The 23,775-nt window shown below is 38.0% G+C and overlaps 1 protein-coding gene across 2 annotated transcripts in view; it reads left to right on the top strand.

The window, feature by feature from the left end:
- The first annotated feature begins 883 nt into the window (after positions 1 to 883).
- CLINT1 (clathrin interactor 1) overlaps positions 884 to 23,775 on the top strand; it is a 69,710-nt gene continuing 46,818 nt past the window's right edge. For both annotated transcript variants that reach the window (XM_043984987.1, XM_043984985.1), the window contains exon 1: positions 884 to 1,134. In XM_043984987.1, the coding sequence (XP_043840922.1) occupies positions 1,094 to 1,134 (41 nt within the window). In that variant the 5' untranslated portion in view covers positions 884 to 1,093. The remainder of the gene's footprint in view (positions 1,135 to 23,775) is intronic.

Genomic DNA, 23,775 nt, shown 5'->3' with positions numbered 1-23,775 from the left:
GTGGTGGCATTGTCAGAGGTAAGAAGGTGGCTTATAGATGTTTGTGACAAAGGTAAAAACTAAAGTAGTCTGCATCATATTGGATATGGGAATAAGAGTGAAGAGTCGGGCAGCTAGGTAGCGCAGTGGATAGAGCACCGGCCCTGGATTCAGGAGGACCTGAGTTCAAATCCGTCCTCAGACACATGACATTTACTAGCTGTGTGACCCTGGGCAAGTCACTTAACTCCAATTGCTTCACCAAAAAAAAAAAAAAAGATCGAAGAGTCGAGGATGACCTATGGTAGTTCCTTGGACAGTAAAAGGGACAAACTAGGGGAAGGTGGACAGGGTGGGGTAAAGATTGCTGAGTTCAGTTTCTGACACGTTGAACTTTAGCTCTTTCGATTCCACCAATTGATTTCCAAGGTCTCACAAGTCTGGCAGAACTGGATTTGGAAACGGGTGACCTAGAATTGAATCCCAGGTGTACCATTTACATACTATCTTGGACAGGACACCTGGACCTCAGTTTTCCTCATCTATAAAGTGAGGAAATTGCGTTAAATGACTATGATCCTATGTAAACTTTAAAAAGTCTCTCTCAACTGCTTCTGAAGGGATCTCCTGTGCAGCTGCTATGTGAGTGAAACGGCAACTGTTCTCATTTATGTCCTTTACAATTTGCAAGCTGCCTTACCCACGTAGTCAAAGAGAAATCAGGGCAACCGTAACAAAACACCTATCCCTGTCAACCAGCAAGGGCAGTGACAAGAGGAGAGCAACTAACTTAACCCACTGAGGTCAACCCCCCGTTCCACTGAGAAAACTACAATACCCAGAGTGCCTTGCGCGGGAGCGGAGGAGGTGGGGGTGTAGACTAACACTTCCGCTTCACGCAGGGCCACGTCTCCGACGTGTCACCGGCGGCGCCGCTGCTGTGGTAGAGGAAGGAGTGAAGGGGCCAGTTCGAGGTAGAGGCGGCGGGTGGCGACGGAGCCGGCGACATCAGCCACTGCCGCGACCTGCCCCTGCTCCCGCACGAAAGTGCCCCTGGGTCTGTGGGGAGCAGGAGGAAGAGGAAGCGGCGGAGGCCCAGCTCCCGTGGGGCAAGATGTTGAACATGTGGAAGGTCCGGGAGCTGGTGGACAAAGCGTGAGTAGGGGAAGAGCCGGGGGGCAGTTTGTAGTCGGGGGCCCGCGGAGTGAAGGGGCGGGTCGGATTCGCGCGCCGGGGCCTCCCCACGTCACACTGGCCACCCCCCCCATCAACCCCCCCCCCTTCTTCCAGCTGATCTAGTCCCATCATGGCGGCGACAGGTCTCCTCGCCTCCGGGCCCTCTCTCCGTGGGGACGGGAGGGACCCAAAAGTACAATTTGGCCTCCCTATCCTCCTGAAGTGACTCCTTCCCTTCCTCGCACCCGCGTCCCGGGCTCGTCTCCGGGGCAACGAGTGTCCTCTGGAGACCACCTGGCCCGAGGAAGAAACTCTTGGATCCAGGGGGCGGGGAACGGAGTTGTCCAGGCCGTGGACTCGTCCTGGGGGGAAGTAGCAAAGCAGGGGAGGTCTTGCATGCGGGACCCTGGACCCTAATGCCCCACTGGACGGAAGGATTATCAGTCATATTGTAGGAGACCTGAGGCCTGAAATAGTGTCCATTCTCTGAATTGCCTGGTTTTCTTTAAAAACAAACAAACCCAAAACTTTATTTTTGCCTTTTAAAGCGAGCCCGGTAATATCAGTGGTAGGTTTAACAGGTAGTCACACAAGTAGTGGTCTAAAGTTGTTCAAAGGATAGGAGTGATGACAGTCTAGTTAAGCTGACTTTCCAGTGTTCTGGGTTTTTTAACTTTTGTAACACCTTTAAAAGGGTACATTGCCATAGCCGTTGGTGTGCCACTTCCTCCTTGTTGAATGGAATCGCTGAGAAATTTAAAGTAAATGTACATCCAGAACAATAGAAAATACTTTATTAGTGGCAACTGGATTTTTTTTAAGGATAGAATTTAATGTTAACTAGTTTTAAACTAGCATAATCTATAACTGTTAAAAGTCTTTCTAAAGTTAGAATTTTTAAATTGATAGTGGACCAGGAAAGCCTTGGTAGTTAAGAGTATGTTAGATAAAATGGAAGAGTTAAGTAACATTTTTTTCTAGGCCAACAGGAAATAAAAGTTAGAAAATTTAGACAGCCTCCTTCCTTTTGAATGTTTAGTACTAGATTATGCAAGTAAGGGTGGTTAAAAATTGGCTCATTTTGTAAGCCAGCTACCCTAAAACAAGAAAATATAGCATAGAAGGTTAACGATGCAGGCATTTTTCAAAAATCATTAAAAATAACTTTGTGGTGTCTATGACGCTGTCTTGATTTCTTTTAGAAATACCCTTTGGTTTATATTTTGTGTGGTGCTTGCATTATGGTTTTGTACTATATACATTTAGTCAATTACATTAGAGCAACTCACTTCTTTGAAATAATAAAACTAAAAATTTTGATTTAGGTTTATGATATCTACCCTTTGCTTTTGTTTTTAACTAAGCAAAGATAGTAAGCAAACATTGATCTTACTTCATTTCTTAGTTTTTGCTTAACTAAGTATAATGTGCCGCACTACAAGTAGACCAGTATAAAATTGAAATAGGTACTAATGTAAATCTGAAAGACTTTTTAAAAGGTTCTTTAAAATTTCACTCCTTTGAGTTGGAGTTGGAAAGTTGAAAAGGAAAGGAAGACAAAAAGAGTAAAACTGGAAATCTAAATTTAGGGAATCAAGTTATTCGATATATGACTTAAGATTTTCAAGTAGAATTTTGCCAATAATGTTTTATTGTTTATCTCATTGAAGGCAAAAGACCTGGATCCCACTTCTCTCTTACTGCCTGTGTGACCTTGGGGAAGTCACAACCTCTCTGTCTTTAGTTTCCTCTTCTGTGAATTGAAGGGTTTGGGCTAGATAGCATCTAAGGTCCCTTAAAATTCCAAATCTATGGTTACCATTAATTTTTTATATACCTAATGTTATAATTTTGTAATTGCTTCACCTTAATGCTACTACACAATTTTCCTAATTATCTGAAGAAAGAGCCTATTGAAAAGTGATTTCATCTTCATTTTAATATACAGTTTAGCTGAGAGATGTTAACTGATCATAAAAATATGTGTTGTGAGTAGTTTTCTTTTCAGAAAATTTCAAAAGGAAAAATATCTTTATTTTTAAGAAACTTAAAGTAACCACCTAAGCACATAGTCTGTGTATGATTTAAGAACTCAGAACTCACATAGACAATTTCCTTGTCCTGAATATGCCTTCCAAAAATATAAATTGAAACTGGCCCATGCTTGCCAGTCCTGCATGATACCTTGTTCATGGTCCCCTCATAAGTGTTCTCAGAGCTAGAGGTTTTGATGTCTTAAGGATGTCAGTGGAGCATTTGGTCTTGCACATTAGTAATACTTTGCTTTCAACCATTTTCACTTAACCTTTCTTTGATTTGTCTTCACTTATTCATAATTCCCTGATTATAAAATGTTGCAGTCTACTCAGGACCATTATTTTGCCTTATCATTGTTCTTTTCTTTTGTATCATTGTTCTTTTGGTGACATTTTGTATTATTTCTTTAGAGATTAATAGTCCCATGTCTCACAGACATATAATAAACCTCCAAGAATATCAGTATTAAAAAGATGGGCTTATTGCTTTATGCTTTTGGATTTGGGGAGGCCATTAAAGCAGCTTTTCACTTTCCCCAAGACAGCCCCAAAGTGTCCCAAAGACACTTTCCCAGTTCTCTAAATCCGAGTCTGTTTGGAATGTTGGGGGTGTGTGTGTGTGTGTGTGTGTGTGTGTGTGTGTGTGTGTGTGTGTGTGTGTGTGTGCGCGCGCGCGCGCGCGCTCGCGCCTGTGTCTGTGTCGTAAGTACGTGTACGTACACACACACATTAAAAAGCTTTTACTTATCAAGAACAAAGAGTTAAAATTGATAGTTGTATATTTTTGGCATAACATACCACTTATAATTTCTCATCTTCCATTTGCAGGAATAAAGGAAACTCACTATAAATTTCAGTATTGCCCTATTATACAAAAATCATGGTGTGTCTATTCCAGTTACTAATGCATTTTAAAAATTATAATAGTGGAGCTGATGAAGACCCAGAGGAGGAAAACTAATGATCATAGATATGTTGGGGTACATCCATCTGAGGAGAAAAATAAAGTGTTTTGCAATACTCAAAATGCTTATGATTGAAATCTGTAAAATCATTAATAGTATCAATAGGTTAAACACTAAATCTTAGATAAGAGCATCCTTTGCAAAGGTATCAGAAAAAGAAAGTACCACTGTGTACAGTAGGTCCATTTGTGGAATTTATTACCCTCTCAAGTTAAGTATTTGATGAAAACAGATTCAAATAAAGTTTAGACAAATTTATAGATGATGGATTTACTTAGAGAAAGTAGGATGTTTGTAATATGTCCCTAACCATTGAAGTTCACTTCAAGAAAGGGATAACATGTTCTAAAATATGAACCTTAAGACCTTGGTCAGAAACAGAATAAATACTAAGCTATATATACTGGCATCTGACAGTAGAATTGTTATTATACACTCTGCATAAACTAATATGTAATACAATAAACTAATTTGTATTCATATGTGTGGTTTTGAGAACTTAGAGGGATTTTTTTTTTTTAATGGGCATGGGAACTAGAAACATAAGACTTGAAACGCTAGGGACCAAGACCAGGTACGATTTTGATTAAAGGGAGGTAATGCTAATGACAGGAAATGTGACTCCATAACTGTCTCCAGAGCTTTTAAGAACTATACTATCCTTCTCTTCTCAAAGGTCATTTAGGTAAAGCTGCTTCAGCATTGATCACCTATCTGCATTCATTTGAAGAATAAGTTACGAGATAACTTTGTACCTTATTAACCTGACTAATTGGCATATAAGATATAGGACCATTGAGTTTGCTCCTCAAATTTAGTAAGGGTGGTAAGGTAGCACCATGTAGGGCAGTAATGGTGCATATCTTGATTTTAGGTAATTTCCCTCCTTTCATCCTGGTGTGAAAGATAATTGTTATCAGCCACATTTACAAAATTAATCAGTATTTGTTAAATGAATATTATGTGAAGATTTGTTTTTCAGATTGTCTAAGTCCTATGTTGAACTTTCTGTACATTTTTTAGTTTTGATGACTCTTCCCACTCTCCTAAATGTGTGTTTGCTTGTGTTTATTTCCTAAGTATTTAGTGTCATATTAACCATTGGAGAGAGAGGGAACAGTTTATTATCATTTATTGCAAGTCCGCAATATACTTTCAACATCAAAGCTACATTCTCAACCCTCAGAAAACTTAACTTTGTTCGTAAAGAGTGAATATGTGGTGATTCAAAGCAAGTAATTTTTATTTTTTAGTTTTTGCTCTTCTTTTCAGCCATGTATGCTTTTCTCCATAATCTTTGTTCCAACATCTCTCTGATCCTTGTTTCTTGCACAGGTTAAAGCATAACAAAAAGTTAAGAAATCAGTGATGCAGTACTCTCCAATTTCTCTGGCTCAACTTTCAAAGCCCAGCCCAAATTCTGTCTCCTCCTGGAAGCTTTCCCTAGTTCCTTCACCTTTGCTCCCACTAGTAGGGATTTTTCCCACCTCCCCTCATATTATATACTTGGTATCTCTTCTGCACTTGTAATGTTCTATTTTATATCAGAGGGGGTTTTTTTGTTTGTTTGGGGTGCTTTTCAAAAATTTGTCTAGAACCTGCACTATATCTTATTTATCTTCCATAGACCTACCCAGTACCTTCTGGGCATTTAAATTTTGTTGAATAAATATTCATTTAGAATTGTTACCTCTCTCTCAGTCTTCCTTCCTCTATTAATTCCTTAAACCAGACCTAAGTACTTCTTATTGTATGGTCAGTGAAGCAATGCTAGTATGGGGCTATAAGTAGATATTAAGATTTTTATTTTTAATTTTTTTTTTAGATATTAAGATCTTAACTAGGAAATAAAGTTTTAAGTTTATTTTTGCCAGCTTCTTTGAGAGGTGATTTGCTGAAACTTAAGCAAGTATTCCCTTATCACTACTGCATAGGGTAATTCTAAAAAAGCACTCAGCTACCTCTTAAATTTTTCTTATGCCTTCTAGTGTATGTTTTAATCTATTTGCTGATTTGACTAAAAGTACTTGATCTTTCTGTCAATGAAGGCTATTTAATGCTAGTGTTACTGTATTTCAAGAGATCCAGTTGAATTGGCTTAACACATGCCATCTAGGTTTCACTTCATAAAAATTGATGTTTAGTTTAAACAAAGAAGATTTTGATTTCCAGTGGTTCCTTCTTGGAAAAAAAAGTTAATACTTTCATTGAACTTTATCTACATATTACTCTTCATAACAGCATAACCTGTTGATAATTCATATTGATGCCTCTATTTTATGTTTATATTAGCATCCAGTCTATCTAAACTGCACCGTCTTACCTTAGTCTTGCTACTCTTACTACTTGGTGTTTCACTTTTTGTTTATGAAATAAGTAAGTTTGGTAGCTTTTTGAGGGTGGAAGGAGTTCATTGTATATTCTGGAGTCTGAAAAACAAGAGTTTGAATATAAAGCACAAGTTATTGCTGTTGAGGTAGATTAAATACATCTGTCTAACAGAATAATCTGTTTGAATTCCCCAGAGGCATCATCTCTTCTAAAGTGGAACTGAGAACTTAAATATAACAAATCAGTAAACATTTATTAAATACTTACTATGTGCTAGGCACTGTGCTAAGCACTAGGGATACAGAAAGAGGTAAAAGACAGTTCCTCTGCTTTCAAGGAGCTTACAATCTAATGGGAGAAAATATGCAAACAAGTATATACAAAGAAAGCTATAGATCGGATAAATAGGAAATGATTAATATAAGGAAGGTGCTGGAAATTAGAAGTGTTAGGGAAGGCTTTCAGTAAAAAAATAAAATTTTAGTTGGTAATTGAAAGAAGACCTGGAAGTAGTAGGGGGAGTGGCAGAGGGAGAATTTTTCCAGGCTTGGAAAAGAGGTAGAAAAAATGCCCAGAGCCAAGAGATGGGAGTGTAGGAGTATATGTTGGAGAGTAATGTGTAAGAATAAGGGAAAGATAGGAGAGCATGAGGTTATGAAGGGCTTTTAATGCCAAACAGAGCATTTTTTTATTTGATCCTGGAGGGGATAGGGACTCATGGGAGTTTACTCTTGAGGAGGGATGTTTGACTTCTGCTATAGGAAAATCATACTGGTAGCTGAATGTATGGACTGGAGTGGAGAGACACTTGAGAATCAGTTTCACCTACCAGCAGGTAGGGGTAGCTAGGTGCCATAGTGGATAGAGTACTGGCCCTGAAGTTGGGAGGCACTTGACCCCAATTGCCTTAAACATCTTGCCACTAGACCCAGATAGCTCTGGAGGAGAGAATGAGGTTGGTGACTTTGCACAGCCCTGCCTCACTTCAGTCCAATTCACTGCAAGTCATGACATCACCTCCTGATGTCATGGTCCTCTTCAAGAACAAAAGACAAACAACAACCATCCACCAGTAGGCTATTAAATAGCACAGGTGTGAGGTGATGAGAGCAAGGGGGGGCCTATACAAGTAATTTTGCAAAGGTGAAATCAAGAGATTTTAGCAACAGGGTTGGTTATGGTGATTTGAGATAGTGAATAGTTAAGGATGACTCCTAGGTTTTTAAGTCTGAGGAAGTGGGTTGTTTTGCTCTCTGCAACAATAGGGAAGGTAGGAGGTAGGAAAGGTTTAGGGGGAAATCTAATGATTCTGTTTTAAAGATAGTGAGTTAAGATATCCACTGGACATTCATTTCAATATCTGTGAGTGGCAGTTTGAGATACAAGACTAGGGATCAGCAGAGAATTTGAGGTAGGATAGGTAAATTTGAGAATCATCAGCATAGAGGTGCTAATTAAATCCATGGGAGCTAATCACCAAATGAAGTATATTTTAGAGGGAGAAGAGAAGAGGACTTGGGAATGAACCCTGAGCGACAGCTATATTTAGAGAGCATGAGCTGGAAGAGAATCCAGGAAAGGAGACAGAAAGAGTGGTCAGATAGGTAGGATGAGAATCAGGAGAAAGTTTGTCCCAAAAACACATAGAGAAGAGAGGATCAACAGAAGGAGTGATCAACAATGGAAAAGGCAGAGAAGAAAGGTCAAGGAGAATGAGGATAGAGAAAGAGGCCGTAGAATTTTGCAATTAAGAGATTGTTTTAAATGTACTTTCCTTAGTCTGTTTTAGTATTTTTTTTAAAATCAGGAGCACATTCCATTTAATATTGTAATGTATGTTGTAGAAGTATAATTTGAGGATGACTTGTTGCAGTATGATTTGTGTAATATATATTACAACTTCCATATACCTAGCCTTAAATTTTTTTAATCTGCTTTATTGACATTTTATCTTAGGTAATTAGTAATGTTAGTCCACTAAATGTTAAAAAAAATAAAAGCCTTTTCATTTGCATTTGTTTTTAGTACAAAAAGCTCATGTTAATCCATTTTTAAACTTTAGACAGATTAAAAAATCACTAGTTTTGTAACTGATCTTTAACTTAAAAATTAGTGATCTTTATCATTTTGAAATTTTGATTTTTGCAGAAAATTATTAATTTTGTACAATATTTAGTATCTTAGAATGGAAATTGGTAGTGTTTACAATGGGAAACCAGAAGGATTTTTACACTCCCCACTTGGCAGAGGTGTCTCTTATTGGTTTGCTGTGATGCCCTTGAATTGTACATTTTTTAAGGCAAAGATCAGACAAGGCCAATGCATAGCAATCCATAACTCTTGGGTTGGATTTAAGCTCATGAGATACTGAGTATGGAAGGTTTTGTTAAGTAACAATAAGTTTAAGAATTCTTTATCTAAGTTAAGATCTTCAAGAACTTGTAAACCTTAGAAAATTGTGTTAACCAAACTCTGCTTTTAGTAAGTGTTGCTTCTGTGATATAAGTATACCAAACTGAGCTTTTAGTAGGTGTTACTTCTGTTCATAAGCACATGCTGTTTCCATACATAAATATGCTTTATTTATTCAAATGATTTAAATTGTGCCCAGTCAACCAAAATTTTCAGGAGAGTATTTAAATATTTTATTTACATAATATTCTATTCAGAGTTCTTATACAGTAACTATTTTTGATAGTTATGTGGTTTTGAAATGTTCAACTAGTTTTAGACTTTAGTCTTTAAATCTTTTAGAAAATAAAAATGATACATATCAAAGCTTTTGTGTAACTAAGTTTTCCTGCATCATTACAAATTCTTATCTTTAAATATGCATTTATCCTTTCCCCTGTATGTAGAGACAGGGGACTGAATGGAATACTGTATACTGTCAGAAAAAGTTGAAGTATGGGTGCTTTTGCCAAAGTTTATTTGTTTCTTTAACTTTTGCTTATTAGGACTAGCCTGCTGGGTAGATGAGACTGGGATATATTTGAAAACTAAAGTGATGTAAAAACAAAAGGTATTGATTAAAACAAAAGATTTTATGGGGCAGCTAGGTGGCGCAGTGGATAGAGCAACCGGCCCTTGGAGTCAGGAGTACCTGAGTTCAAATCCGGCCTCAGACACTTAACACTTACTAGCTGTGTGACCCTGGGCAGGTCACTTAACCCCAGTTGCCTCACTAAAAAAAAAAAAAAAATTATAAAAGTGTGTTTTAAATTTTTTCTTTAATTTTCTCTTAATTAATCATTACTTTGAAAACCTGTTATATTACTTGATTTGGGAACCAAGGAAAAATTCTATTTTTAAATTTTGCATTATATTTTTATGTTCCAAAGATCCCAATTGTAGCCCCTCACCACCTTAGCAACTTCAATACTGGCTGTGGCTATTTTCATATAACATAGAACTGAAAACTTAGGGATTGCCTATCAATTGGGAAATTACTGAGCACAACATGAGGTGTGAATGTGATAGAACATTATTATTATTATTATTTTGTAAGAAATTACTAAAGGTATGGTTTCAGGAAAACCTAGAAAGACTTGTATGAACTGTAGAATAAATTGAACAGAACTAAACTGTAGAATAAATTGAACGGTACTAAGAAAACTGTTTATAAAAGAACAACAAAATTATACGGAAAAAAACAGCATTACAAAATGTGCTTCCTTAACCAGCCATGACTCCAGAGAACCAGTGATGAAACCTGCTATCCACCTCTTGGCAGAAAGATGATGCAGTGTGGGATATATTTTTTTGGATATGGCCAGTGACAAGATTATGCATATTTATATAAGATTTTTCTTTTGGGGGAGAGGAGTCTAACAATAGGCTTGTAATTAAATTACAGAGAAAAACAAAAGTTTACAATGACTAAGAAAATTTATCACTGTAGCCAACCTTAGCCATGAGCATCTCAGTGTAGCACCTACTAGAACTTGCATAGTCTTTGAGAACTCAAGCTTGTTGTCCTACCACTGTAAGGTAAGGACTTAGAGTGGAGGATTATATATTTTTTCCTTTTAGTTACTTGCTATTTTATTTTTCCCCAATTACATATAAAAAAAGGTTTTTAAGACCCATTTTTAAACTTTGGGTTCCAAATTATCTTCTTTCCTCTCTCCTCACCCCAGAAGATAAGCACTTAGATAATAGGTTATACATGTGTAGTCATGCAAAACGTTTCCATATTAGTCTTGTTGTGAAATAAAACATACAAAAATACATAAGAAGAATAAAATTTTAAAAATATGCTTCAATCTGTATTCAGAAACCATCAGATCTTTTCTCTGGGAATGGATAACATTTTTCATCATAAGTCCTTCAAAGTTGTCTTGGGTTCTTGTATTGTCCAGAAAAGTTAAGTCATTCACAGCTGATCATCTTTTTTTTTTTTTTTTTTTTGCGCAGGGCAATGAGGGTTAACTGACTTGCCCAGGGCCACACAGCTAGTAAGTGTCAAGTGTCTGAGGCCAGATTTGAACTCAGGTCCTCCTGAATCCAGAGCCGGTGCTTTATCCACTGTGCCACTTAGCTATCCCAAAGGGTTTGTTTTGTTTTGTTTTGTTTTTTTGGTGAGGCAATTGGGGGTTAAGTGACTTGCCCAGGGTCACATAGCTATTGTTAATCTGTCTGAGGTCAGATTTGAACTCAGGTCCTCCTGACTCCAGGGCCGGTGCTCTATCCACCTAGCTGCCCCATAGCTGATCATCTTACAATATTGCTTCTACCTTGTACAAAGTACATTTCACTTTGCATAAGCTCATGTAAGTCCAGGTTTTTCTGAGAGCATCCTGCTCTTCCTTCCTTCCTTTCTTTTGCAGGGCAATGAGGGTTCAGTGACTTGCTATACACAGCTTGTAAGTGTCAAGTGTCTGAGGCCGGATTTGAACTCAGGTCCTCCTGAATCCCAGGGTCAGTGGTTTATCCACTGTGCCACCTAGCTGCACACAATAGTGTTCCATCATAATCACATACCACAATTTATTCAGCTATTCCCCATTTGATGGGTATCCCCATAATTTCCAATTCTTTGCCACCAAAAAAGAGCTGCTATAATATTTTTGTACCTATAGGTCCTTTTCCTTTTCCTTTTTTTTTTTTTAATCCCTTTTGGATACAAACCCAGTTGTGGTATTATTAGGTCAAAGAGTATGCAGGGTTTTATAGCCCGCTGGGAATAGTTTAAAATTGTTCTACAGAATGGGTAAATCAGTTTACAACTCCACCAACAGTGCATTAATGTCTCATTTTTTCCACATCCCCTCCAATATTTGTCATTTTCCTCTTCTGTTTTATTAGCCTGTATAACAGGTATGAGGTAGTACCCTAAAATTATTGTGATTTGCATCTCTTCAATCAATAGTGAATTAGATCATTTTAAAAAATATGGTTATAGATAGTTTTGATTACTTCATCTGAAAACCGTTCATGTCTTTTGATCATTTATCATTTGGGGAATGGTTCTTATTTTTATAAATTTGACTCAGTTCTCAGTTTGAGAAATGAGGCCTTTATCAGGGAAATTTGCTTCTAATTTTTTTTCAGTTAATATTGCTAACTGAATTTCCCTCTATCTTATTCCCTCCTCCACACTGTTTATTCTACTCTCTCCTTTCACCCAGTCCCTCCTCAAAAGTGTTTTGCTTCTGAATACCCCTTTCTCTAAACTGCCCTCCTCTTAATCATCCTTTCATATCCCCCTCCCTTCCTACTTTTCTGCAGGGTAAGGTAGATTTTTATACCCAATTGAGTGTGTGTTATTCCTCCTTTGGGTCAGTTCAGATGAGAGTAAGGTTCACTCGCTTCCCCTCACCTTCCCCTCCACTGTAAAAGCTTTTTCTGGACTCTTTTATATGAGATAATTTACCCCATTCTACCTCTCCCTTTCCCTAAGTGCATTCTTCTCTTACCCCATAATTTTATTTGTTTTAGATATCATCCCATCATATTCAGCTCAGACACCTGTGCCTTCTGCTTATATATGCTTCTTCCAGCTGTCTTAATAATGAAGTTCTTGTGAGTTATAAGTATCATCTTACCATTTAGGAATATAAACAGTTTAACCTTTTAAAAACCCTTATGATTTCTTTTTCCTGTTTACTTTTTTATGCTTCTTTTGAGTCTTGTATTTAAAGTCATTTTCTATTCAGCTCTGATCTTTTAATCAAGAATGCCGGGCAGCTAGGTGGCGCAGTGGATAGAGCACTGGCCCTGGAGTCAGGAGTACCTGAGTTCAAATCTGGCCTCAGACACATAACACTTACTAGCTGTGTGACCCTGGGCAAGTCACTTAACCCCAATTGCCTCACTAAAAAAAAAAAAAAAGAATGCCTAGGGGGCAGCTAGGCGATGCAGTGGATAAAACACTGGCCCTGGATTCAGGAGGACCTGAGTTCAAATACGGCTTCAGACACTTGACATTTACTAGCTGTGTGACCCTGGGCAATGTGGGGACCAATTTTTAATTGGGGAGTCTTAGCTAAGCGGCTCGCCGCAATATTGGGGCAAGGAAGGAGACCGGCAGCCTCCCTCAAAACAGAACAGGATTTATTTTAACAAGAACAAACTTTAAAAACCACAAACAGGATCAGTAGGATATGGGGAAAGGGGAATTATACAATCTGAGAAAATACCACCGCCCAGGAATCAGCTGAGAATACGCAGCAGAATGCCTGTTGCCTTCCAGCTTCCACCTAGAATGCCCAGTTCTCCTCCCACAATCCCAGAAAACCCCATACCACCCCAACCAATGGAATATCCATTCTCACAGTCACATGACTGCCCTCACTAGGCTTCCAGTCATTATAATTTTGCGAGGCCCATGTAGGCATCAGCGAGTGGTGATGATGTGAGGTGCCAGCGTCATGGCAATGGCTACAACCAATGGGTGGAGCACTGTGTGGTTTGCAGAGCCCCAGGCCACTGCATGCCAAGGCATAAAAACCTCAATTAACAATTCTTTACAGCAAGTCACTTAACCCAAATTGCCCCACCAAAAAAAAAAAAAAAAGAATGCCTGAAAGTCCTCTTTTTTCATTGAATGCCCATTTTTTCCCCCTGAAGGATTATACTCTTTTGCTGGCTAGGTGATTCTTGGTTGCAATCCTAGTTCCTTTGACCTCTGGAATATCATGTTCCAAGCCTTCTGATCCTTTAATGTAGAAGATGCTAAATCTTTTATGATCCTGACCATAACTCTTGAATTGTTTCTTTTTGGCTGATTGTAATATTTTCTCCTTGGCTTGGGAATTTTCATTTTGGGGTCTTTCTGGAGGTGATGGGTAGATTTTTTCAATTTCTATTTTGCCCTTTAGTTCTAGAATATCAGGGCAGTTTTCCTTGATAATTTCTTGAAAGATAATGTCTAGGCTCTTTTTTTTATCTTGGTTTTTAGATAGTCCAGCAATTTTCAGATAATCTTTCGTAGCTCTTTTCCAGGTCAGTTGTTTTTCCAGTGAGAGATCTCTCATTGTCTTCTTTTTTTTTATTCTTTTGGTTTTGTGTTATTGTTTCTTAGTTTCTCAAAAAGTCATTAGCTTTCATTTGCTCAATTCTCATTTTTTTAAGGAGTTTTTTATTCAGTGGACTTTTGTGCCTCTTTTTCCATTTTGCCACTTCTGCTTTTCAAGGTATTCTCCTCATTGGCATTTTGTATCTCTTTTTACCACTTGGCCTAGTCTATTTTTTTGGATGTTATTTTCTTTAGTATTTGTGTGTCTCTTTTTTACCAAGCTGTTGACTTGTTTTTCTTAGTTGGTTTTTTTTTTTATAGACATATAATATTTTATTTCAAAACCCATAACACTCTATATAGTTCAAAAAATTCAAAAAAAATTTTTGCCAACATTAGGTACTATTATACAGAACAGAAAAAAAAAATCCTGTAAGACAAATACTAGTAGGATGTTGGAATGTTGTACAAGAGAAGAAAAATATTCAAGAAACAATTTCATATAGCTATTTATCAAGAGAAAATATATATATATAATTGATTCATTCTATAAGATAAAAATATATCCTGCCATATACATTACAAGTTTAGAACTGTATCACTGATATACTAACAGTTTTATAATTCATTTTAATAGTGCACACAAAAAAACTTCATTTTATATTTTGTTTGTGAAGTGTCACTACCAGATTTTTTTTTTCTTTAGCAACAAACATTTTATTTTCCAGTTACATATAAGGGTAGTTTTCAACATTCATTTTCATAAGATTTAGAGTTCCAAATTTTTCTCCCTCCCTTTCCTCCCACCTCCACAAGATCACAACCAGGTTAAATATGTACAATCCACAAGTGTTCTTTTTATCTGTTCTTTCTATGGGGGTGAATAGTAAGCTTCTTCATTAGTTCCTTAGGATTGTCTTGGATCATTGCATTGCCGAGAGTAGTTAAGTCATTCATATTTGCTCATTGAACAATACTGCTGTCACTGCACAATGTCCTCCCAACTCTGCTCACTTCACTATACATTGATGTTCATTATTCTTTCCAGGTTTTTCGGGGATCATCCTGTTTGTCATTTCCTATAGCACAAGACCATTCCACCACAATCATATAGCACAGCTTTTTCCATCATTCCTCAATTGATGGACATTCCCTTGATTCTCAATTCTTAGCCTCCACCAAGAGTTGCTGTAAATATTTTTTGTACAATTTTCCCCCTTTTCTCTTTTTCATGATTACTATTGTTAACTGTTTCCCTTCTATCCTATTCCCTTCCCCATGATATTTATTCTGTTATCCATCTTCTTTCATCCTATCCCTCTTCAAAAGGGATTTGCTTCTGTCTGTCCCCTCCCCCACTCTGCCCTTCCTTCCTTTGCCCCTCTCTCTTTATCCCCTTCCCCTCTTATTTTCCTGCAGGGTTAGAGAGATTACTCTACCCAATTGAGTGTGTACATTATTCCCTCCTTGAGCCAATTCTAATGAGATTGAGGTCTTTGAGCCAATTCTGATGAGTGTTAGGCTCATTTACTGCCCAGATTAAATAGATTACTCCACCCAGTTGAGTGTGAGTGTTAGTCCATCCTTGAGGCAGCTCTGATGAGTTTAAGGTCTTTGAGTGTAAAATTCATTTACTGCCCTGCTCCTCTTCCATCTCTTCCCCCACTCCATAAACCTTTTCCTGTTTCTTTCATGTAGGATTTCACCTCTGCCCTTCCCCCTCCCCCAGTGCATTCCCCTCCTCAATTTAACCCTAAGGATGTCATCATGTGGCAGCTAGGTGACACAGTGGACAAAGCACCACCCCTGGACCCAGGGGGATCAGAGCCAAAACCCAGCCTCAGACACAAGACAGTCACCCACTGTACGACCCCAGGTATGTCCCCCAACTCCAATTTTTTATAGTTCTCTAGGTCTTGTATTTGGAAGTCAAATTTGCCATTCAGTTCAGGTCTTTTCATCACAAATATCTGAAAGTCTTTTTCATTAAAGTTACATTTTTTTCTGTTGAAAGATTATGCTGAGTTTTGCTGGGTAGGTTATTCTTGGTTGTAATCCCATTTCCTTTGCCCTAGAATATCATTCCATGCCCTCCGGTCCTTTAATGTAGAAGCTGCTAGATCCTGTGCTATCCTGACTAGGGCTCCACAGTACTTGAATTCTTTCTTTTTGGCAGCTTACAATATTTTCTCCTTGACCTGAGAGCTCTGGAATTTGGCTATAATATTCCCAGGAGTTTTCCTTTTGAGATCTCTTTCTGGAGGTGGTCAGTGGATTCTTTCAATTTCTATTTTAGCTTCTGCTTCTAGAATTTCAGGGCAATTTTCCCTGAGAATATCCTGGAAGATGATGTTTAAGCTCTTTTTTTCTCATGTCTTTCCTGCATCCCCCTCATTTCTCTTTCCAAAGTTCTTTTTGAGCACCTCTATGGCCTGAGACCAATTCATATTTTTCTTGGAAGCTTTAGATATAGGGGCCCTGATGTTGACATCTTCCTCTGAGGGTACCCCTTGGTCTTCCTTGTTACTGAAGAAACTTTCTATGGTCCTCACCTTTCTCTGTCTGTTCATCTTGCCCTTCTTTTACTTGACTCTTAGCTCCTTAAAGTGGGGCACTGTTTCCAGGCTGCAGTATCCCAAGCCTGGCCTGTTCCCTGGTCCTAGATGACTCCAGACCAACTTGCTAATCAACCAGCTTTGTGTATTGTGGTTGTTACTCAAGCTTGCCTCCTGGTTCCCAGCAGGGGTGAAAAATCCAAGTTCTGCCTCAGCACCAGCATAGACCCCTGTAGTCTCCCCCCTGCCCAGGGCTCAGCCCTCTCACCAGACTGTGAGCTTAGTTCCAGACGACACTGGTGCTTCAGCTGATTCAGAGGCTGTGGGGGTCTCCTTCTCTGGTGAGGCCTTCCTGGGACTGGATCTGTGTCAGGGTGACTGTGGGGTTGGGCTCTACTCCTGTCTCAGCACAGCATCTCCCTCCTTCTGACATTCCAAGCCGTTCTTGGTTAGAAGATGATTTCAGCACATTTTTCTGTGAGTTTTGCTGCTCCAGGCATTTTCCTGTGACCTTATTTGGATGTTTTTTGGAGTGATCGTCTCATGAGTTCAAGAGCTCACTGTCTTTCCTCTGCCATCTTGGCTCTGCCCTGGAAGTCTTTAGTACCAGAATTTTAAGTATAAAATAAAAAACTAACCTGCTTCAAAATGCTCATTTAGTTTCTACAAGCACAGTGTTTATTTTAAAAAAAGAAATATAGGGGCAGCTAGGTGGCGCAGTGGATAGAGCACTAGCCCTGGATTCAGGAGGACCTGAGTTCAAATTTGGCTTCAGAGCCTTGACACTTACTAGCTGTGTGACCCTGGGCAAGTCACTTAACCCCAATTGCCTTGCCTTTAAAAAAAAAAAGTAGGGCTTTGTGTCCAGGATGGAGGGCGCAGTGTCCCAAGCTTCAGGGGTTTTGTGCAGTTGTTTTCAAAGATCCTTCTAGGGACCTGTAAGTTTTCAGTTCTTCCAAGGTGGTATGAAATAAGAAGAGGCATGTGTTGTTTTTTTTTTTTTTCGTGGACTGTGCTCTGGTTTGTGAGCAACCACAAGCCCTTTTTTCTGTCCTGGAACTGTGACGAGGGTCCTTGTTCCACTGTGGCTGCAAGCTCTGGTGTGCTAGTGCTTCTCCCCTCCCTGGGACTGCCATGGAGGACTGCTGTGTGGATCTGAGTATGGGTAAAGCAACAAAGTCCTGCCTCAGTGCCAGCAAAGAGACTCCTGTAATCTGACCAGTTGTTCTACCCACTTACTGTCTATGGGGCTCTAGAAGCAGTCATTGCAGCTGCTGCTTCAGTGGTTCCCAAGGCCTGGGCCTAGTTTGCTGGGGCCTGGTGTATGCTGGCGCATTCTGCCCTGTATTGTGTTCCACTCTCATTCCAGTACCACAGACCTTTCCTGCCAACCTTCTAAATTATATTTGGTTGGTAAATTATTTTACCTTGTCCCTTTGTGGGTTCTGCTGCTTCAGGCATTTGGAGGGGTTTTGAGGAGAGCTTGGGAAGTCACTGCCTCTCCTTCACCATCTTGGCTCCACCCACAAGGATTATATTCTTATATTTAAATTACATTAACTTGCTTGGTGACTTTGGCATATATTTATAGACACAATTAGACATGCATATTTAAAGTATGAGTTTTTATATCTACTATAATTTCTACTTATGGTGACTTACCTTACAAATTTAAATATTTTATTCTAAGGAAGTCATATAGTAGCAATTATTGTAAAGATTTGGGAAAATCATTCTTGAAATGCACACTTAACAGTCTTTGCCAGTCTATATTTATAAATTCTAGTTAGATGTCTGTGATTACTAAAGCTTTCTTTCATTGAAGTCATTCAGCAAACACTTGAGTGCCTACTAGTTGCAGGTTGAAAATGAATTTCAATAAATCAAGCCATCAAGGTATGTTCCCAAATAAAATTGAATGGTGTTAGTTTTATAACTAGTAGAAATCTTCTAAAGTTAGTGGAAGTTGCTGGAGAGTAGCTGCTATACTAGTAGAGTATATTATATTTGTTTTAGATATTAGCATGGTACCTGAGAAGAAAATATGTAATGCCTAGATGTTTTTTTAAGGTACTTTTTTTCCTTTTAATCTCCCTACCCTCTATCTTCCTCATATTGTTGATTTCCATCTTATAGAAGAAAAAACAAATGAATAAATGTATTTGTAACTTGGAGTGGGAGGATACCCCTTCACTGATGGAGGGACTACCTGTACAGTATCATAGATTCATCAAAATACCAAATGAACTATTATAGGACAAATAATAGGTAAAGGGGGAAAAAAAGTTTTCCCCATTAGAACACATTAATCAAGTATTTACTTGACACCTACTAAAATACTCAACCCTGTGAATAACACCTGAAATATCACCAAGATCCTTAGTCTGATTAGCTTTTAAAACATTCTGTTATTACATTAGAGATCCCATAGTCGTGCATTTTCTGTTTCCTGCCTGTTTATTTGAAACCTTTCTTGTCTTGATGACTAATAGCTTTGGTAAATTTCATATGATCCTTTTGTTACTGTTCCCTGTTATGACAACTTGCTGACTTTTTCATGAGGTAATTATACCTATATTGCTATACTATAGTGACTCATGTTAATTGCTTAGTTATGGAATTTTATTCTTGATTTTTCTTGTGTACAAAATATTTATGTATGATTGTTACATAGCTATTAAATCTACCAGTCCTAATCAAGTACCTATTTTGTAGTGATAGCATTTGAAACGTTAATTGATGCACAATGATAATTATCTCTCAGCCTTAGTTTGTAATTATCTTAATAAAATTTTATTGAGATAATAGTATAAAAATAGCATTTATGTATCACTTTAAGGTTTGCAAGGTGCTTTACATACATTATCTCATTGATCCTCCACAAGAACCCTGTGAGGTAGGTGCTATTGCCTTCATTTTACAGATGAGAAAAATGAGAGGTGGAAGTTGTGATTTGCCCAGATTTACATAGCCATTTATTGTCTGAGATAGGATTCGGATTCAAGTCTTGTTGATACTCTTCAGGATTCTTACCATTGTATCACATCTAGGTGATAAGAGTAAGTAAAAGTAAGAAGACACAGTCTCTATCACAAGAAGCTTAGTTTAGATAGGGGGACAAAACAAAAATACATAAGACTTTTTAGAGGGTAAGCTAAAACATGATAAATACTAATTTTAAGGTCTGACTAAAAAGTGCTATGGAGTTGTGTGAAAGAAATGAACTAGAGTAGAGTAGTCAGGAATGACTTTATGGAGGTGATAGAGAAGTTCTTAGCTTGATTTTAAAGGAATTGGTTGAAAAAGGGGGGGAGGGCAAATTTAGGTATATTATTATGGATTGAGTGAAAAACAATTCACTCAATTTAGTTCTGTAAATAAGTTTACTGTTCACAGGGCTGAACATTTAGTGTAAATACTTGATTGATTTGTTCTAATGGGGGGAAAACCAAAAATTCAAATCCCCCCCTTCTTTCCTTTCATCTAAGTAAACTGTTTGAAATATACAAGATACTGGTTTTTGCAGCAACCAAAGAAAACATCTCTTAAGTTGGCCAGATTTCCAAAATTGTACCTTCAGGTAATAGGGGATTCTAGTATCAAGAACTTGGTTTCTTTATGTTAGAAAATGTGTGTAGTATAGTCCCTTTGAATTTTATCTAGTAGAAGAAAGTAAAATATGATTTAATACTGTCTTTCAGTCTTGAAAATGTTTTCAGTCTGACATCTTATTTTCCAATAATTCTTTATTTGGTATTTTGATGATCCTCTTAAGGTAGTCCCTCCCATCAATGTAAATTGTAACCCATTCTTCCCTTGATGTTTAACTCCTATCCTTGTCCTCCCGTAGTATGGCATAGGAAGTCCATGCCTGGGAGGCATTCCTGTTAATCTGTTTATATTTTTCTTGGAAGCTTTGGATGTAGGAGCCCTGATATTGCTGTCCTCTTCTGAGGGACACATCCATCTTCCTTGTCACTATAGAAACTTTCTATGGGCTGTATCTTTCTCTGCCTGCTCATCTTACCTGTCTGTTACTTGACTTTTAACTCCTTAAAGTGGGGCGCCGTTTCCAGGTTGCACTGTGCCAAGCTTCAGGGGGTCCCAGGTGGTACAGTTTAAGGAGGGGCAGGTTCTTCACTTACCTGGCCTGTTCTCCCTGGTCTGTAGATAACCCCAGGCCAGCTTGCTAATTACCCAGGCCTCAGAACTTTGTGTGCTGTGGCTGTTAGTTCTGAGGAAGCTGTACCCCTCCCCGACCTGAGACACCACCACTCAAGCCTACTTCCTGGTTCCCACCAGGGGTGAAACACCCAAGTTCCACCTCAGTGCCAGCAGAGACCCCTGTAACCTCCCACACACACACACAATCCAACCACTCAGCCCTCTCCTGAGCTTAGTTCTAGAAGACGCTGGCGCTGCAGCTGATTCAGAGGGCCTGGGAGTCTCTTTCTGGTGAGGCCTTCCTGGAACTGCTCCTCTTGATTTCTTGCTATCTTGATAAATTCCTAAATTCCACCCAAGCCCTTTCTCAGTCTCCTATATTCTTAGATCCAGCTTATTGTCCATCTACATTGTCCATTGATGGACTAGTCCAATCTACGTCCATTCTGTGGATTTTATAACAATCTGGACAGTAGCTTTCATTACAGTCAAACAGATCTACAATCTGCTGTATAGGAATAGAACATCTGATCCTTGTCCTTATCTTTCATTTCAAAGGATTATAAGATGTGTGTGGTCTTTGTTTGGAGTAGTTGGTTAGCTATATATAGCTGTTTCTCTGTGCCTAGAAAACCAAATATGACTTTGTTGCCTTTCATAAGGTGAATCATGCACAAATGTTAACTTTTTTCCATTAGTTACTAATTCATCATATTCTGCTCCTAAAGAAGAGAGAATCTTGTGCTTTTCATATAAAGCAGTGTATCTTTGATACCATAGCAATACATTGAAGTTACTAAATCTTGATTAATTTAAGCTTTACTTTTAGGTGAGCTAAGTGTTCCATTAATTCACCACATATTTGAGTGCTTTCTGTGTACAGAGGGGTGATAGATACTATGAGAATAAGATACAGTAAAGAATAAGATAAGTAGTCTTCCTTAGAAACACTGATTATTAAGTTTGTATCAAATTGCAATTTCTAAATTTTTTAAAAAGATGTAAATAGAAATTGTTTGAAAAGTTTGTAAAAACAATATTAGCTTAACTTGTTGCTGATTAGTTGCAAGAAAACAGGCAGAAATTTTAAGTAAATAAATCTGTACTTTCAATTTTTAAAAGGCATTTTCTAAAGTTATTCCTTGTTTCATTAAGAATATTTGTTCATTTTGTCTTTGAAAACTAGAATTGGGAGCAGTAATACAAATGAAACCACCTCTTGCTGTACTCATTTTTGAGTAGCTTTTGTTATTTGATCTGTTGGTGGAGCCAGTTTAACATATGACACCACTTTGAAGAGGAAACATCACATTGTTCTGGGCAAAAGGCTTCTGCAATACAGAAAGTCATGTAATACCATTGGATTTCTTTCCCTTTTTTGGAGGGAGGGGGATTATTAATGGGTTGATAAACTTGTAAGATAACTGTATCAAGATAGTGACACAACTCTTATGTTTGTTTTGCATGTCCCCTTCTGAACTTTTCTCCTGTGTATCAAATGAATCATTTAAATGAAGAATTACATGCCTTAGCTTGTATCATATAGAAGACAGTTTTTATTTTAATGGGGGTAGATGAGGCTTTTTTTTGTTCATGTATTCTAAAATTAGACTAGTCCTCTTAAAGTCTCTAGTTTTAATGCCATTGTTAATACGTAATTCTGCATCAAAGATTTTTTTTAAAAAATAAGACAGTTAAGAGGAAGAGGTATTTTGTAAATTTTTTTAGGCCTCCTTGAATGTTCTCTCAATTTTAAGCTACTTGAATTTAATCTAGGGACCTAGTTATATACTGTCATAATAAGTGTTCTAAATGAAATGGAGCTAACTATGAAAACTTAACAAATCCTAGTAGATTTTATAAATTTATACCCTGAACCAGGATACTAAGTTGCTCTGGCACATTAAAGTTATATAATTGGGTTAAGTATCACACCTTTTTTTTTTTTCTTGGCAAATCTTTTGGGCCATCCTTCACAACTTCAGAGTCATAATCATCCTCATTCTTCCTTACAGCATATATCCAGTCATTTCTCAATCTCATTGATTATGCTGTCACCACATCTCCTACATTCATTACATTGAGTCCAGCCAGGCCCTCACAAATCTCTCCACTGGACTCTTCGTTCCTTAAGTTTCTCTTCTCTTTTTTTTTTTTTTTTTTTTTGGTGAGGCAATTTGGGTTAAGTGACTTGCCCAGGGTCACACAGCTAGTAAGTGTTAAGTGTCTGAGACTAGATTTGAACTCAGGTCCTCCTGAATCCAGGGCCAGTGCTCTATATACTGCACCACCTAGCTGCCCTTAAGTTTCTCTTCTGCAAGAGTCCTCCACACAGTTGGTAAAATGCCTTACGGTTCACCATGTCACTCTGTTGCACAACACTAGCTTCATTACTTTTAGAATCAAATAAAACTTGGTTTGGTATTTAAAGCTTTTCACTATTTGGATCCAACCAACTTTTCCAAACTCTTTGAAATGGAAAAAAGAATTATTATGTACTAAGTGCTGGGAATATATACATAAAGGCACACATTCTCTGTACCTTCAAAGAGGATAGAAGGTATTTTGGTTTGGAAAGTTGTGGTATTGATGAGTATAGATTCATACACTTTCTAGCATTGATGCTTTTTTTTTTTTTTTTGCACAGGGCAATGAGGGTTAAGTGACTTGCCCAAGGTCATACAGCTAGTAAGTATCAAGTGTCTGAGGCCAGATTTGAACTCAGGTCCTCCTGAATCCAGGGCTGGTGGTTTTGTTTCCCCCTTGCCCAGCATAGTGGCACATAGCCAACACTTGAAAACTTTGAATCAAGTCCCATTCTTTTCCAATGCATGCGCGCGTGTGCGCACGGGCGCACACACACACACACACACACACATACCCTTTGGATCATTTATGGACGAAAACTAATATTCTATAGTAGCTAGAAAGGAATGCCAATAATGGATTTGTTACATTAGGATTTTTGCAAATTAACATTTTTCCGGAATAAGAATATTTTTACCAAAAATCATCGTGAATTATCCTGATAGTTTACATAAAAATTTGTATTTTTAACTTATACACATCCAATTTAAATATAAACTTAAAATGACATTAAGCATACAAAT

Source organism: Dromiciops gliroides, chromosome 2 (genome assembly GCF_019393635.1).
Source record: "Dromiciops gliroides isolate mDroGli1 chromosome 2, mDroGli1.pri, whole genome shotgun sequence".
Classification (NCBI taxonomy): Eukaryota; Metazoa; Chordata; class Mammalia; order Microbiotheria; family Microbiotheriidae; genus Dromiciops; species Dromiciops gliroides.
This window is presented reverse-complemented; position numbering and strand designations above follow the sequence as displayed.